Source organism: Osmia lignaria, chromosome 8, assembly GCF_051020975.1.
Source record: "Osmia lignaria lignaria isolate PbOS001 chromosome 8, iyOsmLign1, whole genome shotgun sequence".
In the NCBI taxonomy this organism is placed as follows: Eukaryota; Metazoa; Arthropoda; class Insecta; order Hymenoptera; family Megachilidae; genus Osmia; species Osmia lignaria.
The window spans coordinates 14,066,246-14,084,062 of NC_135039.1; the positions used below are offsets into that span (position 1 = coordinate 14,066,246).

General features: G+C 37.3%; 1 protein-coding gene across 15 annotated transcripts in view; it reads right to left on the minus strand.

Moving 5' to 3' along the window:
• Positions 1 to 3,673: 3,673 nt before the first annotated feature.
• The window catches only part of dnc (phosphodiesterase dunce), a 194,457-nt gene continuing 180,313 nt past the window's right edge, over positions 3,674 to 17,817 (minus strand). For 14 of the 15 annotated variants that reach the window (XM_076689540.1, XM_034329024.2, XM_076689542.1 and 11 more), the window contains 6 exons: positions 11,079 to 11,172; positions 9,914 to 10,143; positions 7,717 to 7,980; positions 7,347 to 7,446; positions 6,570 to 7,228; positions 3,674 to 6,460 (listed from right to left, as the gene is read on the minus strand). In XM_076689540.1, the coding sequence (XP_076545655.1) occupies positions 6,323 to 6,460; positions 6,570 to 7,228; positions 7,347 to 7,446; positions 7,717 to 7,980; positions 9,914 to 10,143; positions 11,079 to 11,172 (1,485 nt within the window). In that variant the 3' untranslated portion in view covers positions 3,674 to 6,322. Of the gene's footprint in view, positions 6,461 to 6,569; positions 7,229 to 7,346; positions 7,447 to 7,716; positions 7,981 to 9,913; positions 10,144 to 11,078; positions 11,173 to 15,724; positions 16,316 to 17,817 lie in introns of those variants that run through there. The other variant, XM_034329029.2, reaches the window with a different exon arrangement.

Sequence of the window (17,817 nt, forward strand, 5' to 3'; positions counted from 1 at the left end):
CTGATCCTGTCGTCTTTTATTTGCTAATAAATATTGATAAAAAATGCAGATTTCAAAATAAAAAGCACACTTTTTCAACTGAACTCTTTTGTAAAATTGAATTATAAAAATGGGAACTATGCAAAATTATAAAATTGTCGTGTTTGAAGATGTGAAATATTGTGAAATTTCACTATTTTGAAAAAAGTAACAATGGTTCTTTGAAAAGCACGTTCGATGAAATAATGACGAAGAGCGACAGAAACGTATCTGTATTCTTTCGACGATGTAAAATAATGTTTATAATCGTAATGAAAATTCGAAGGACAGGTATTTACGAAGGTGGGTGGTGAGTAAATCAATTTGCGAACGAAGGTGTACTACATGCTGTTTTATTTGATATGGTGGTGGGTTTGATATGAGATATTGATCGTTTGAAGTTGGAAAGCATTTGAACTGCCATTCGCCGAATACAAACGAAGATAGATATGATATTAATTAAGAATAAAATTGATTTGAAATTTATTGACATTGGTAAATAATGTTAATAATAAATCAGCAATGATATTTAAAATTTAAACGATGTAATTTGATGATTTTTAAAAAATTACCTTGCAATTTTTCAGAATTTAAATTACAATTTTTTGTTAAATTAAATATCAATTTTTCTTTTATTAAATCATTTTGTTTCAGAATAAAATATTCCACTTCAATAAAATTCATTCGTTCATAAAATAAAATTGCAAAAACGTATAAAATTTCTCGGATGGAAAAAATTCTCCGAATTGTTGGAATTATTGCAATCTTACAATTCATGAAATCAATCGCCCATAAAAAATTACAGCATGTATTCTCCCACCACTAAAAAAAGAAAAAAAAATGCACGAAAAATAAAGCAATTCGTTCCTCATCCTCGTCGCGCCCACACGTCACTGCCTGTAAAACGAAACACAACGACTATTACCGTCTCTAGTCTTAGTAATTAACATGGTAATTTCGATTTTGTAAATTAAACCCGCGCAACCCTTGATCGAAATGAGTTTCTCCTCATTCCAAGATCTTGGGAGATTAAAAGTGTACCAAACCACCATCTAACAACAAGTAAAATTGTTTATGATTACACTTTTGATTTTCCTCCATTACAAATATGTACTTCTCAAAATTAAATTTCCAAAGAATTTTCGAGCTCATCTTTCATGTCTCATTAAATTTACCAAGAAAAAAAGAATTAAAGGGATAGTAAATTTGTTGTAAAAATTATTTAAAATAAGAAAGAAATTAATGAAGGCACTGCAAAGGATGAAAATGAGAAAATTCTTGAAAATTTGGTTCGATCAAAATATAATATCGAGAGAATTTCTAGATCTCGATCGATGGTTGTTGCAGCCATCTCGATATACCCGCACTAATCACACTAGATTAAGGATAATCACGTGTAAAGGACGCCTGATACATTTTTTACCAAACTAAAACAAGAGAGAATGATTAAGAAAGAATATACCAGCTTTATCTCACTCACCAACGAACCGCCATAACGTTAGTTGTGGGTGTATTGGTAGATTTTCAGAAACGCAGAACTCGAATTCGTGCTTTGAAATCTTCTTTATAGTGAAATGAGTGCTTTGCTGATGAATTTATGGTGAGAACGAGAGAAAGGGTGAAAGATACACACATGCATACACACATACACATGAACTATTATGATGATACTTATTAATGTAAATGGTTTTTCATTACTATATTATAGATGTTAACTTAATAATATATTTACAAATAATTAAACGGGAGTGGTGGTTTCATTTGCACATCCTTCTTTATGATTTCTTATTTATGATTGGAGCATCAGTTAAGTTTGAGTTAAATCCAGTGACTACAGATGTAGAAGACTGGACATGCCTTTGTTTTCGAAGGGTCATCATTCAGGAGGTCCCAGACACCCCCAGATGAGTAATTCCCCTTGTTAGTGTATTTCGTTTGTAAATCGTTTGTGATTGATTGTGAGTCTATTTTTAACGTTTGTGACAAATTAGTTCTTTTGTAATTAGCAATTTTATTTCAGTTATGATGTGAGCCGAAACTTTTTAGTCATTTTTTATAATAAACAGATTTTGCGATAACTGATAACTGTAATTGCTCTTACTGATAACTGATAACCCTCTTCATGGGCTTCGGCTCACACTTTCCAATTACTTATTATTTTTTTTGTCTTCGCAGGTCCCACGGGGCTCAGCCGTATATCTCTTATATTCTTGCACCCCTTACATGTAGACATCCTTTAAATCCCAACATCCCTTATATGTAGACATCTTTGAAACCCCAGCATCCCTTACATCTCTGCAGCTCTTACATTCCTATATCATTTACATCCCTGTACCGCTTACACCCCTTTATCCTTTACATCCTTGAATTCCTTAGATCTCCGCATCCTTTATATCTCTCCATTCCTTATGTCCTTGAATTCTTTCAATCCCTGCACCCATTACATCACTGCATCCCTTATAATAAATATATTACAAAAAATGGTTCGAGTAAAGGTAAGTAAAGGTAAGTAAAGTCTTGTACAAATTTAGTTCCTTTTTTTGCCGCCAGAGGGCGCTGATTCGAGGTCGAAATTTTAGTTCACATTTTTCCCGCTAGAGGGCCAAAATTCCGACATGATTTAGTTCCTTTTTTCACCGCCAGAGGGCGCTGATTCGACACCGAAATTTTAGTTCACATTTTTCCCGCTAGAGGGCCAAAATTCCGACGTGGTTTAGTTCCTTTTTTCACCGCCAGAGGGCGCTGATTCGACATCGAAATTTTAGTTCAAATTTTTGCCGCTAGGGGGCGCTATTTTTCGAAAATTTCGCGAAAATTAACTTACCTTTACTTACCTTTACTCGAAGCAATCTTTATAATATATTTTTTATAAGGGATGCAGGGATGTAAGGAATGTAGGGATGAAAAAAATGTAGGGATGTAAGGGATGAAGCGATATAAGGAATGTAGGGATGAAAAGAATGTAGGGATGTAAGGGATGAAGAGATATAAGCGATATAGGGATGTGAAGGATACAGGGGTATAAAGAAAGCAGGGATGAGAGGAATGCTGGGATGTAAGGAATATTGAGATGTAAATAATACAGGGATGTAAGGGGTGCAGAGATGTAAAGGATAATGAGTTTATTCAGTGAGCTAAGTAGATAAATACAGCAAATTAAATGAACGCAGAAAATGAAATAAAGGTATATGTATGTTTAGCAGGTAGATCTGCACCCCTTGACGATCGCTGTAAGACTGAGACGATGGTGTTTCACTTCGCTCTAGGTCGAACGGTTGATAACGGTGCCACAGTTAGCTACTTTTATTCGAATCAGTGGCTGTAAACATTTTTTTTTTTTAACGTGGAGAAATCTTGCATAAGACCCCTGGGGGAGGGCGGCGGGGGAGTGTCAGATTCCTATTGACTAAAACCCCACGGCGACTGTCACTGGTACTGAAGGAGGGCTCCAGGACCTTATGTATTTGCAGAGAGCACAGCCAAAGACATAAGCGCAAGGCAAGGACTTAAGGCAAAGTTGGGAAATTGGGTGTTGAAGTAGGCAAAGTATTAGACAACAAATTCCGACAATAAATATGTTTTATTACACATATATCTCGTACGAGGGTTACACGATATTAATACATGTTCATTTAACTGTCCAGCAATCAAACACGTTTGTATTTCAATTTGTTTTTTTTTTTCATTTTTTCAGTTTCAACTCTTTATCTTTTACATCTGACTTTCGCAATCATCAGCGTTCAATCGTCGTGATCATTTTCGTGGTATACGTCATCGTCATCACCATTATCACGGTTAAATAACAAACAAATCACACATCACGTGAAATCATCATAGAAATCGTCATTTTACAAGTAAAAACATCATTCTCTAAAGCGTCGTTAGTCACGAAGTAGGAAGCTACTGGGTATGATGAAGGAACGGTGATGAAATGAATAAAACCATGAAAATTCTTAAATACAAAAATCAGAAAAAAAAAAAATACTAAAAAAAAGAAACATTCTTTCGTCGTTCGATCGGTCATTCTCGCTCGAATTTAATTTGAAGATTCATGTTCTGATTTCGATCGATCAGCTGATAGAATCGAATCCATGTTCGAGCTGACTACTCGTATGATTTTTGAAAAAAAAAAGGAAGAGGATCCAGTTTGAAGAAATCGAGCGAGTTTGTCCATACTCTTGTTTCACGGTTAAAACGATTAATTACCATTAATTAACCTTGGTTGTCGCTTACGGCCTAAAGAAGTTTCGTTTTTCATTTAAGTTAATTCCTCAGCTTAATATCTAGTCGTGTACTTCGTTAGCCTTACGTAAAATTACTCTTAATCATATCTAAGCTTGGTGGCCAGCACCAAAAAAACACTCACTAGTTTTCATACTGCCTACGGACACAGATACGTGTTCGCCTCTTCCTCGAGCGGACTTCAATTGTATTTCTTTTTTTTTTTTCTTTTTTAATCGCCTTTAAAATACTCTTTTCCAGTCTTATTTTGTCATTAATTTTGCTAGAAAATTGTGTCAATCGTGTAAAGTCAAATGAACAATCGTCGTCGTACGCTATACCATCGTTTTAGTCAAAAGAGAAAAACAAGGAACCGTAGAAAAGGCTTTCACAGAATCGTCAGGGATGCCAATTACTCGAGAAAGAGTGCGATGAATCGATTCTCGACCTGTATATCGCGACTGTCGAGACTCGATTCGCGAGTTTGAGCGATTCACAGACATCCAAGCGAGAGAGTACTTCGTTTATTTTCATTTTTGTCTCGATATTTTATTTTTTTTTTGCATTTTTTTTGTTTTAAATGTTTTCTTGTCAACACATCGAGCTGCAAGGTTCCTAGCTAATTAAAATTCCCCTCGATCCCCTAAGTATCTACCATCGCTAGAAGCCAGAACGCGCGATGATGATGATGAACGTGGTTTCCATCTCGTTCAATTTTCTTGTTCAGAATCTTGGATGAAGAATAAACAAGTTCGTATCTTGCCGTTTTATCGAATGATCGAGTGACTATAACAATACTCTTTGGTTAAAAACGATCGCCTCGTGTGCGTCTGAGTGTGTATGTGTATACGGGTGTATGTGTATGTGTGTATGAACGCGAGAAGAAAGGCTCATAACAATTAATTTTAATATAAACGCAAGGAAAAAGGCCAGCCTTCAACCTTTATATTAAAATTAACTCACTCGTCCATCCTGTGAAGACATCTAATACAATTCACTTTTAAACGAACCCTTTCTTCCCTCTTCATGCGATGAGTTGTACGCGCTTATAATCAGCGAGCATGACAAAGATCCTACGTTTAAGGATAGACTTAGTCCTAGACGATTGGGTAGCCGTGAAGATGATCGTCGGAGAACCAAGGATGAACGTGGAAAGCGCAATAACTAGTGTTCCTCTACAGTCTTCTGTTCACCTTTCAGCCTCTGACCCCCTCCTTTCATCGCCAATCAGCGCTTCAATCTTCATCCATAACATCTCCTGATCATAAGGGAACATAGCCATCGTTCAAAGCCTTCGTCCCAAGATTAGAGGTAGCTGGGGGTCAGATGGTTGCGCAGAAGATCCTCCGAATCGTTCGCATGTCGCGGCATCAGCCGCTTGTACCATGTAATTGATATGTCAGAAAGGATCCTATTATTTGGCGGGATGAGATTTCCTGCGTCCTCGAATCGTATCGGTAGCAAGGAGCCTTCACTGATCCTTGGCTAACCGGTCTGCTTGTGTACAGGTACTTGGTGAAGAGATTCGTGTCCTCCTTCGAGCTAGACACACCAAAAACGGTCGAGGCCGATCGAACGACGTCAGGGAAGGGGAAAAGCGACGATGATAACGACGACGATACTCCAGTCTCCGTCTTGAATCGAGGATTCAGGTTGAACGCCCTCGATGCGCCTCGAACCAGCCGAGACGCAGCGATCTATGATCGTTGCTCTTTGCTGAGACCCGCGTCAGCTTCGGAGCAAGCGACCGCGTCAAACGAGTGTCCTCATAGCGCCATACGCTCTTAATCGTTCGCCACTTTGGCTGATCCTCTCGTTCACGCGTCAGCAAATGACCCTTCACGTCGGTCCAGGTCTCTGAACTAGCAGCGACTAGACGTTCCCATCGTTTCCGTGCTCTCTGCCCTCTCGTTCTACGACGAGGCTTTTTCCACCGTCCCAGGGAGTGGAGCTTGGCCAAAGGTCAATAGGTCGACACAAATAGACCCGGACGGTGGCAGCCAGCTAAATGTCACTGGCGCACACGCCACCAGGTCTGCTGCACCTTCTCGTGGAGCTTCCTGCAAATACCCGCGAGCCTCCGTCACATTCCAGCCTCCGCGGCGTTCTCCTCTGTCTCACCGCCCCCTTCCTCGCTGGATAACGTTGTTGTCTGTGCCGCTCCACCCGACTCTCCGGTTTCTGTCGCCTCACCGGTTTCATCGCCTTCCTCCAGTGTCACCTGAATCAGCAACAGGATCTTTAGATTATATCGGAAACTCAAGTGACGCTTAAACACCTGACTGATGCTAACAGATGAGCAGAAGTGATAAACAGGATCAAAATCCTACCTGGAAGTGTATCCTCTCAGATTGTGGCTCGTTTCCTTGCTGTTGCGGCTGGTCATCGGACGGCGGTGATGGAGAAATCTTGGATTGGTACCAGTCTCGGTTCTCCTCGAGCGTGTCCAGGATATCCTGGGCGTCAGGGTGCACTAGATCCGCCCAGGTCTCCCAAAGAGGATGGACGATGTAGTCAATGAAGCCGACCTGCGACTTCTCGATCGTGGCACTATGCCTGTCGCACATCGGGCTGATGTCCATGTTCTGTTCACGTTCGCGGTCTCCTTGGAGGAAGAACTCTTCCATCAGCAGACCGACCCATCGTTCGTAGAGTGGTAATGGTTTCGTGGGGTTGGACAGGTCAGCGCAGTGCACCAGGTTCTCGAGGACTTGGATACGATCGGTGTAGTTGTCTAACAGAAGAACGCCAGAGCCAGCCACCTTCTTAGTCTCCACCATGGTCTTCAGATCAGCGAGGAGGGACATGTGTTTGGACATGTCCGTGGAGAGGACCATGTCAATGACCATCTTGCGAAGTGTCTGACGCTGTTTCTTTGTCATATTTACGAATATGTCGCAGCCCTCGTTCTGAAGGAGTTTGAAAGCCACGGCCAAGTGGTGGTTCTCCAGAACGGACTCGTCATTGTACATCAGGGCAAGCTCGGAGCCTGAACAGAGGACAGGTCATTAGAATACCGAATAATCTGAGGATGCTACCACCTGGACTGAACCCTCTAAAGGCATGTCCTCGGAAAGAAGTTGTACGGGTATCAATGAGATACTTACTCGAATTGATGAGGAACTGGTTGGTGAGTCCAGGGTGGTCTACGTCGTGAATGGTAGCAGCGAAGAGTGCCGCAGTGATTTCCAACGGCGTAAATACCGACTGCAACAAAAAGAAACATGTCCCATTAGCCTTTGAGTCTAACAATCACTTAGCGTCATCAACATAAATTGGTCGTTAATTAAAAAGCAATTGGAGGCCAGAGAGCAGGAATTAGCGGGAATCTCGAAAGGAATGGGTACTAAATAGGCGATCAAACATCAATCTCGCGACTACAGAGCTCTAATTAGCAACGTTTCCTAGAAAAACGTGAGGTTAACGCGCAGTTTAACGAAACACCTAACAGATACGATTCATGAATACAATATTAACCTCGAGTGCGGGCGTGTTGAGCAGAGTGTGGGTGGACTGGGTCACGTCGGCCGCGTGCAGGCTATTATGGAAGGGATTGTCCTTGACGTAGTGATCCTCGAGGGTCATCATAAAGGTGACGAAGGTCTTGGGCGGTATGGCCAGCGATTTAAGCAGATCTCGGCTTTGGAAGGCTGTATAGGCGACGCAAGTCAGCGGCCTGTTGTTGCTCAGCTCGCCTATCCTGAAAATGTCGATGCCCCACTTGTCGATGTCTGATAGAAGCTGAAAATATACGAAAGAAGGTCAACCTAAATCTATCATCATCATCAGGTTCACTGAGGGAATTTTATATTTAGTAACATGGGTCAATTAAGCCCTATGGTGGGACTTTGAATGCATTTCTGATTGAGGATCAGTAAGACCCGTATGTGTTTTAGTGGCGAAAGTCTATTTCTGGCAAATCAATGCAAATGGGATGAAGATTTAATGAAGTATTGTTGAGGGGGTCGTATGTAAACGTGTTAAATAATGTTCTTTTAGGACAGTAGAACGTATTATGATTAAACAATTGTAATACTTGTGAAAATAACATCTGTCTACTGTGAAATTGTTACGAGTTTAAATAAAATCAGTAAAGTACAAACGGTTACACGGTCGCTGAAACTTTTTACCCTAGTTCTGCTTAGCAAACAAACTAGAATGCTCCGTTTCACAAGCCAAATAAGGATTCACGAATGATTTTGCGTAGACTGAATCAGAGCGTGTGGGCTTTAGAACCGTTCTAAGACCTCAAAAGGTAGTTTCCTTGATCCGGGAACTATCTGATTAGCATACAAAGCAGCAGCCACTGATTACGCGAAAGTTGTACCAGCTTTCTCTTTTTCAGAGAGATTTGCATCTATTATAGGCGACTGTGAAACTCAACTACCGTGTGCTCGATGCTGTTATCGCTATTCATTTCTTCAGCAAAAAATACAGATTTTAATTTCACGAATTGAGAAACACTTCGCTAGGTAAAGTAAGTTGAGGTGGAACGATAATGATAAGAAATCGAAGAAATTGGGTTATCAGCTGACCTCGGCCCACATGGGTGTAAGTATAAATACTCGACCCCTGCAGTAGCCAAAAAATAACACCTTTGGCTCTTGGCGAACTGAACCCCATTATCAATTTTTTTAAAAGATCATGAGCACTCCATGTGTCCTTGCAAATTAACTTATTCTTACTTTAAGATAAAATTCAACTATGAGAATAATTTTATTCATCTACCTACTGCAAATGAAGAAAAGATTTTATAAACAATCTTTGTTGCTGGAGCATTTATTAGAAATAAAAATAGAGAAGATGAACAGGTGTAACATGGACATAAACAAGGAAGCATGTTTCCTAGTTCGTATTGGAACGTCGATCAGAGATTACACGTGTTCCCTACACGTGCCGAATGTGATTAATAATTAGACAATAGCGTGGGATTAACAGTGGATTAACTGTGGGGGATTTCAGTTGTCATTGTTAGAGAAACGGGAGTATGACGAATAGCTATTGTGAAAGTTTGATCGATGGAGGCTTTGAAATGTATCTTTATGCTAATTTGTAAAGCAATTTAAATGCAATATAATATTATATTAACAATGAAATCAATTTTGCGTTAAAAAATATTGAAGATCGTAGGAAAAACGTTTTGAATAAACATGATACTCGTTTGAAGACACTGAATCTATAATCGAGGTCTTCCGGTCTGGTAGAAAGTATGGGTACCGTTAATTAATTTCACTTTCACGGCAGTACCTCGCGTTCGAAGAAACACTTATGCAATTTAGATGATTCATTTCGGGTGGAAGTGTTATTTAATCGTTCAAGTTTAATATCAATTTATTTAATGGACTCCATCCCACTTAATAAGTTATTTATATCAACCACGCGCGTATAAAATAATTTTGTTAAGAAAATTTTAATTCCAGTGAGATATCTATTATCACAAGTGTTTTATTACCATTTCAAAATTTCCATTGTTTGCTATTTGGAAATGTAAATGTTTTACATCGAACGGCTGAAAAAACATTTTTTAGGGACACAGATGTGTGCAGTTTTAAATTTTAAATAAAAAAAAGATCAAACAAAGATGTTCGAAAGCAGTTTCGTTTTGGTATGTTCAATTAACACGTTCCACTATCCTGGTTGGGATTTGGTTTAAAGGTAGAACGAAGTGACCTACCTTGCCAAGTTCTTCTTCATGGGGCGTTTCAACGCCGTAAAGTGGCACACGCTCCCCTGTGAAGCTATTCGTGTGTGTAAGTGGCCGTTTCACGCCGCTGATATGGGACATCGCAGCAGGACCTCGCTGAACACGGTCCTTCTTTTTCGCCGCCCTTGCATCTGCGCTGCCTGCAGCCGCGACTGCATCCTCGATTCGCAGGGAGGGCAAGTCCAACTCTTGCTGCTTATCTGTAAAAAAAAATATTTAAAAAATTATTAACAATTGAATGCTCAGTTAGTAGAGTACGTAGGAAAAGAGAAGGGCCTAACAAGACATTCAGTATTGGGCGTAGGGTGGTCCACTCTCGGATGGCGGACCATGGAGAGAGCCACAATTTTAATTCAACTTCAATAGGGCGTATAGGGTTATCGAGTTCTTGTCTTAAAATTGTATAAAAGGACTATTCTAATAAAAAGAATGCCAGAAAATTTTGCGATGCTCTGTACTTTCTCGAAGTTCCTTATTGTGTGGGCGGTTCCGAGAACAGGTGAAATGTAATTAGTAAAAGCACTTGACGAAACGATGAAATGAGCAAACAAAGAATTACTACGAGACAAAGCACGTGAAACGGAATGAATGGTCATGAGATACGGTTTGCAAAATCTCTCAAGGGCTTTTGGTGCGTAAGAGTTGCACTTTTTTTTTATTGCCAGTTGTAAATCAATTTCTCACGCTGGCCTCGGAACGAGCCGGTTAATTGTCTTTGTTTATCTTACATTCTTTCAAACTCTTAATTCGATGTTTTCTTTTTAATTTGCATACGTCACAATGAGTCTGTAGAATAGACGGTAATGTGATAAAAGTACATACGTACTTTGATTATGAACTTTGAATGACATAAATTATTTACATATTAATGCTGAAATTTTTATTTGCTGCTTATGAGAGGCTAAAAAAATTTTGTTTGTCTGACGCCTATCAATTTTGAATTTTTTCTTTTAATTGTATTTATTACCAAGTGTGGTCGAAATTTAATGGTTGATTCAACTATTAATATTTGAATTGTTTATTGCCAATGTGCAAAAAAGAAGGGGTTCAAAGATCAAAATTCCAATAAGAATTCCAAGAAACTATTTCTGAGAAAAGAAATTTTAGTATTTTTATTTTTTTGTTTTTAACTTACCAAGGAAGGTGCTGCAAATATATTCTGAAATCTGATTTCCAGATTTTGAGGATTCCGAGAAGTGAGAGAGTTCCTTGTTCAGCATACGTTTGAACTGTAATCAGAAAAGAGGAAGATGATTAGTTTTATATAATTTATTTCATGAATAATTGTTACATAATTAGTTAAATGATTGCAGCAATTTGTTTTGATCTTAAATTTAATAATTGCTGGCTAATTACGACAGATTGTGTTTTTTGCTCTCAACTCGAACATTTTTATTATATGTAACAGTTTTTATTAATTTACAATTAATCAATCTTCGTTTCCTCATTTCCCAATACATTTTCTTAATTTTCCGGTTTCCTAATTTCCGATTTTAAATGTCCTACCCCTCCATTTTTCTATTTGAGGAAACGGAGCAAAAACTGTCAGTATCATCGAAAAACATTGAAAATTGATGAAACACGTGACAAAAAACTGAAAGAATCGAGATGCTGTTTTCTGATTGGTCGAAGGAAACGTTATCTCGTGAAATTTATAATATTTGCGTGTCTCGTATGAAACTTCGACGCAGATACTTGATAGCAAATGAAACATACTCATACACGTATACACGTTCCATAGAAGATGCTAGAGGATTTGCAAATGGATGGATGCTATCGTTGTCTGAGTTTCTTATTCTTATCGGTGCTTGTTTGAGCTTTGTAGCAACCGGTAAAAGGATCTCTTTGTTATCCAGCCTGATTACATAGACGCGTTTATCGATAAGAACGTGCTGGAGAGAAACGAGAAAGGAGGAGTGACCTGTTATCGAATCGGTTTTGTTTTCACTTTCAGATCCTTCAAGACTTATGACTGATTGTCTCGTGAGTTTCCCTAGTAACCACGTGTTCATGATTCGATAAGGGAATTACTCAATGAATTCATATGCGTTCTGGAAATTGAGAGGTTTTCTTTTAGAAAATTGGGAATCTAAACACTTCTATCTAAAGCTTTTCACTTTGGAAAATTTTGGATCGTTGAATTTCCCACCTTTCCAATATTTTATCTTCCATTTTCCAATATTTCATTTCCCATTTTCCCACTTTTATTTCCCATTAGCAATTTTCCAGTTTTATTTCCCATTTTCAATATTATAATTTCCCATTTCCCGATTTTTGTACAATTAAATTTATTAACCTGATTCCCTCAGTTCTCAATCTCTCATTTATCAAGCCTCTCTTTTCCCTCTGAATTATCCCAACCAAGCAACCGAACAATAAAATAAAGTAATTACCGGAGACTAATTGGGTCATCAAACAGATATTACTTGTGATAAATGATCAAACACCTATACATTCTTACGCTTGACAAAATGTATCCTATCAGATAGCATACCCATAAACATAATTAATTTAACAACGAATCAAACAAATTATATGTCATTAATCAACGTCAACATAAAATTCTTGAACAAATTAAATTGAACAAACTGCACCTGACGAAGATTAACGCAGGTAAAATCATTTACTGTATAATAATACGATTATACAAAAGAATTTACAATTTTAACATTCCTTCTTTATTTCATTTTGAAATCATGACAGAAGGTTCATAAAAATGATTTTTTGGTTTATTATCCAATTGCATAATATATTCAGATAATTACTACGGATTAAATCACCGATAATACTATCTTTGAGGAAAAATTATAATTTGCTGATTGTTTGATCGAAACAATTCAATGATCCAATCGATCGATTGTCTATTTTTATCGAATCGTCACCGCTTTTTTTTAATTTAATTTGATTTAATTTCACTTTCTAATATTGTATATGGTCAGGGATTTGTTGTTTGTTTAATTCTGAATCTTAAATCAATTTAGACGTAGTTTATATGTAAATCGTGATCAATAAGCTTGTTTTTCAGCCTTCTTAATTAACACGATATCTCTTTGAAAAAAGACGGAGAGATATATTTCAAAGTCTATAATAATTTAATTCGTATGAAAATATTGTTCCTGGGATACAATGAAAAGCTACATCTCTGGATATTCTTTTTTACATTAAAATTTTTGAATTTTCCAACTGGCAGCTTTGAAATTTATAATTATTTCCAATTACTTTGGATCTAAATTGTTCAACTTTTAGCTTCAATATTTCCCTTTTATTTTATATAATTTTACTTTGTCAATGAATAAAAAAAAACTCGTTTGATATTATTTACAATATTATCATCTACGTTACAATAATAGAATAACAAAAAAACAAGGCTGCCCATCAATTATCTCACTCGATAACGTCTCAGTTCATTTCAGTGGCACGCAAGGAGGCGTCATTAATTGAACTCATCGATTACGTGATCGCACAGTGGGTTCTTTCATCGACAACATCCTGAATCTCATAAGGTGATAGATAACGCTTATCACCCCACTTCAGAAAGCCCCGACTTTTATTATTTATCTCTCAAGTGATACATATAGAACAATATTCCAACAATAATTTATTCATAAAAAAATATTAGCAATTTGTAATATCAATACAAAATTACTGAAATACGCTGAAAGGTTATCTTCTAAAGTCTTTCGGATCGAATCGAATCGACGACCTGTTCGCGGTGTCGATTCCTTATAGATAATCTAATCTCCAGAGGTTTCAGATACTCTGTAAGTCCGGTTTTCGTAAAAGATTGTCGAGTTTCGCTAATAAAGAATATTCAGAGTCGTACGCTAAGATAGTTTAATCCGTTTCACTGCATTGTTGTAAACAAAGCAGATAAAAAAATTTTTTTATCTGATTGAAAAAATATGATGCAGACGAATCGGTTCTGAAACCGGTTTTCAATGCACTCTTTGACGTTTCAACACAATTGGAGCTGTTTCGATATCATGTAAGAAGACATGGTGAATTGATCTTAATCACCCTTGTTTGTTTGTTTGTTTGGGCAACATGTATCAATTGCCCTGATGACCCATCCTAATTTTAACCTCCGTCATATTATGACATGTGATTAACGTCATTGTTTGGGTAACAATATATCATATAATGTCCAAAGATTGTCCTACTGGTCGTCTCTGTTTTTCAGCATCGTGTTGTTTTGAACAAAGGATCAATCTGGTTCTAACCTCTTAGTACAATCTTATACGATGAATGACGATAGTTCAATCATGTTTATTCATATTGATACGAATAATCAGTGCAATATAGTATTTTTAGAATATTTTATATTGAACCAAGATGAACTTGCCTCCTTAACCACGCCTCCCAAACGTGGGTCCACGTGGTGGGGGAAGCCCACGTGGTGGGGGAGGCCTACGTGGTGGGGGAGGCCCACGTGGTGCGTTCAACATAGAGGTTAGGTTGAATTTATCTTTTTTTACATACTTCACGTTTCATTTTTAAAAATTGCCTTTCGAGAAATGTTTTTTGAAATATTTTTTTATAGAAGTTCTAGTTCCCAGGAAAAGAAGATGAAAGAAATCATTTCTATGAATACTGTGATAAGGAAATTGATGAAGCAATTTTCCAATTTTCTTCTTCGTGGTACAATGGTTACTCATTTTTCCCACGATTATTCTGCGTTCAATGGAGGAAATTTCATTCAACATGATTTCATCGCTAATGCTTTATCATTAACTGACGTCATTCTGAACCGCAATTTGAATAACAATCAGGCATCTCTATAATTAAACCACCCCGACTCTAGAATTCATCATTTAATGCAAGATGAATATCATTTCACGAAACTCGTTTACTTAACTGATAAAATGATTAATCAACCATTACTCCAAAATTTGTAAAAACTTAAAAATGTAATTTTAGATTTCTTTTTTATATAATAATATTTTGCAATAAAATCGATAAAGTTTCCAAGGGAAAATTGAACATTTCCAATCGAATTGCAACAGGATACCATAAAGATAGATGTTTTCAATTAACGAAAGTTTAATTAGGCTGCGATTTGTTGCTGCGGGAAGAAGCGAAACCAACGATAAGGTCGATGAATCGATTTCTCGTCTCGATTTGCCCTCGTTTCGCGGCAATGAAGGGTCTTGAAACTCGCAACGATTATCGATTACTTTTGAAATCTCATTTAAAGGCGACATATGGCGAGAAGATCATGATCCTCACCCTTACCCGTCGGTTTTAATCAAATTCATGGATTAAAATTTCTTTTCGTTATCATAGAAAGTAATCCATAAAATCCTTGTGTAAATATTATATCAGAGAAGAATTTGGTAATATATCCCTCAGAAATTTTTATAAAAAGATATTCGAACTTAAAATTTGTCGAACTTAAACAAAATTGAACGAATGAAATATTTTCATGATTTCTAAGAACTCAGTATTCCTAACAATGGAATTCTGTGATTAATAGCTTCCCATTCCCCGAATTTCTATGTGCTTATCTTTGCATAATTTTGATTTTGCAATTCTTAATTCCAAGAAAAATTTTGAGTTTCAGATAAAGCATCTTGAAAGTTTTCCAAATACTAATAAATCTGAATTTTTCTGGCAAAGCTTCGTGTGCCTTCTACTGTGTTAAATTACAGTACTTTATAGTTGATAGAATAAATAAACTACTACTTTGCTTAGAATTATTACTTTTACGACATGGGAATCTAATGAATTTATAATTCCTTCGAATCATTTTTTAATAAGATCCAAAAATGGGAAGAAGTATACCTCAACAGCAACGATGCTAGCCATGGCAGTGAGATCCGCCAGGGTCCTCAAGCAATTGAAATATCTCCCGGAATCGTCCACGTTTCCGGTCGCAAGTTCCGCGTCCGTCTGCATCTTTCCACGTCTATTCTCACAGTTCCCACGAGATTATTCGGATCGAAGTTGATCGAAAACGGTCAACATCGATGTTATACTTCCCGAAAATCGATTCTCACTTTCACCGGTACCGATCGCACTTTCTACGCTCGTATACCGATTCTTCTCGAGATTTCGTCAGGAATACACGTGGATTTTATCGAAACGATGGTGTATCCCAAAATAGTTTTTCAGTCCAACAGTACGATAAGAGTTCACTGGTTATCTCCGACTCAAAAACACGTCGATTCGATCAGATGGAAATACTATCTATTCGAGATGAAAAAGTCCACCTCGTTTTGTTTCACTGTCGCGAGAATTCTCCGTTGACTAGTATCACGAACGTATAAATTCGATGAGAATACTGATATTGTGCGAGTATCGAGGTGTAAACGTGCCTCGAAGCGAGCCGCACTGACTTCGCTCGACTGCTAAGCGTGGTCTACGTGCTGGAATCGCGTCGGGCAGCTATTTATTGAGGGCAGAGCGCTCGGTCTTTGTCGCGCTCGCGGGAAACGATTCGCGCGAGTTGGACGCTGGTGGGGGAAGCGTTAGAAGTGCGATTTCGCGAAACTGTACCGCGCGGGAAACGCGGACCTTACGAAGAAAAATGGTACTTTGGAAAAGAAACTATAACTAATTGGGATTTTTGGTGAATATATTGGGAAAATTTTTTTTCATACGTTTCAAGTGAAATATTTATATGTACAGGGTGAATTATACTAATTTGTACACGAAGCTTGCAAAGAAAAATGGTATTCTTAAAATAATTCAAAAAGCAACTATGATTAATTGGAATTTTTGGTGAATATATTTAGAAAGTTTTTTTTTCATACGTTTCAAGTGAAAGATTTATATGTACAGGGTGAATTATACTAACTTGTACACGAAGCTTGCAAAGAGAAATGGTATTCTTAAAATGATTCAAAAAGGAACTTTGATTAATTGGAATTTTTGGTGGATATAGTTAGAAATTTTTTTTCGTAAGTTTCGAGTGAAATACTTGTGCATAGTAATTTATATAAGAAGGTTACGAAGAGATATGGTACTTTTATAATCATTTGAGTAACAGAGGATGACTAGTTAGAATTCTGGATGAATCTGTATAGAAATTTGTTTTCAATACTTAGGCAGGATGTATTATATTAATACCTTTGAAATTATGCAAAAAAAAGAATTAACTGTGACTAGGTGAAATTTTTTATGAACTTGTCTATAAAAATTGTTTATCAGTTATTTTATCGCATGATTAATTAATAATTCATTCGACGCTCGATCAGAATTGGTAATACGAATGATTTTCATTTGATTTGTTTATTATTACGTTAAGAACGATATAATTCAAGGATTCCTCCTTCCTCAACTACGTAGTTCTGAACATTTGCTTGTCTACTTCCATCTTCAGGTACTTGTCTGTTTGATTACTGGATGAAGCTAAACTGGCACGCAAACATTGCATTTCTCGATCGAATGTGAACAGCAACAAAGGAATTCCCAATTTTCGAGAATTGACTCATCAATTCAGACCCCAAAGTTTATATTTGACTTGGACGATATTCGAGGATTCGCCACTTTTCTTGGTCCTGATATCATCACCCACATGCGTCCATCTAACATCCCGAAAGCTTTTTCCGAATTCTATTCAACGTGAGTCAACGACGAGTTCCGAGGAACCCCAGCATTGTCTCCTATTTTAAAGCTCGACTACTTGTGTGTCATTTTCGAGTGAAAATTCGTGGGAGTTTTTGTTTGCCAAATTAGGAAGTCAGGTGAGCCGAGTGGACTAAAAATAAAATTACCGATTATGAACTATTGCTGACACTATGCAATTTGAATATCACTAGTAATAGTAAGTACAGTTATATCATATTAGTATTTGGCGTACTAAGATTACTTGCCAGTGGCGTAATGATAATGAGACAGGGGAGGTCAAAACACTATTTGTCATGGCTTATTAG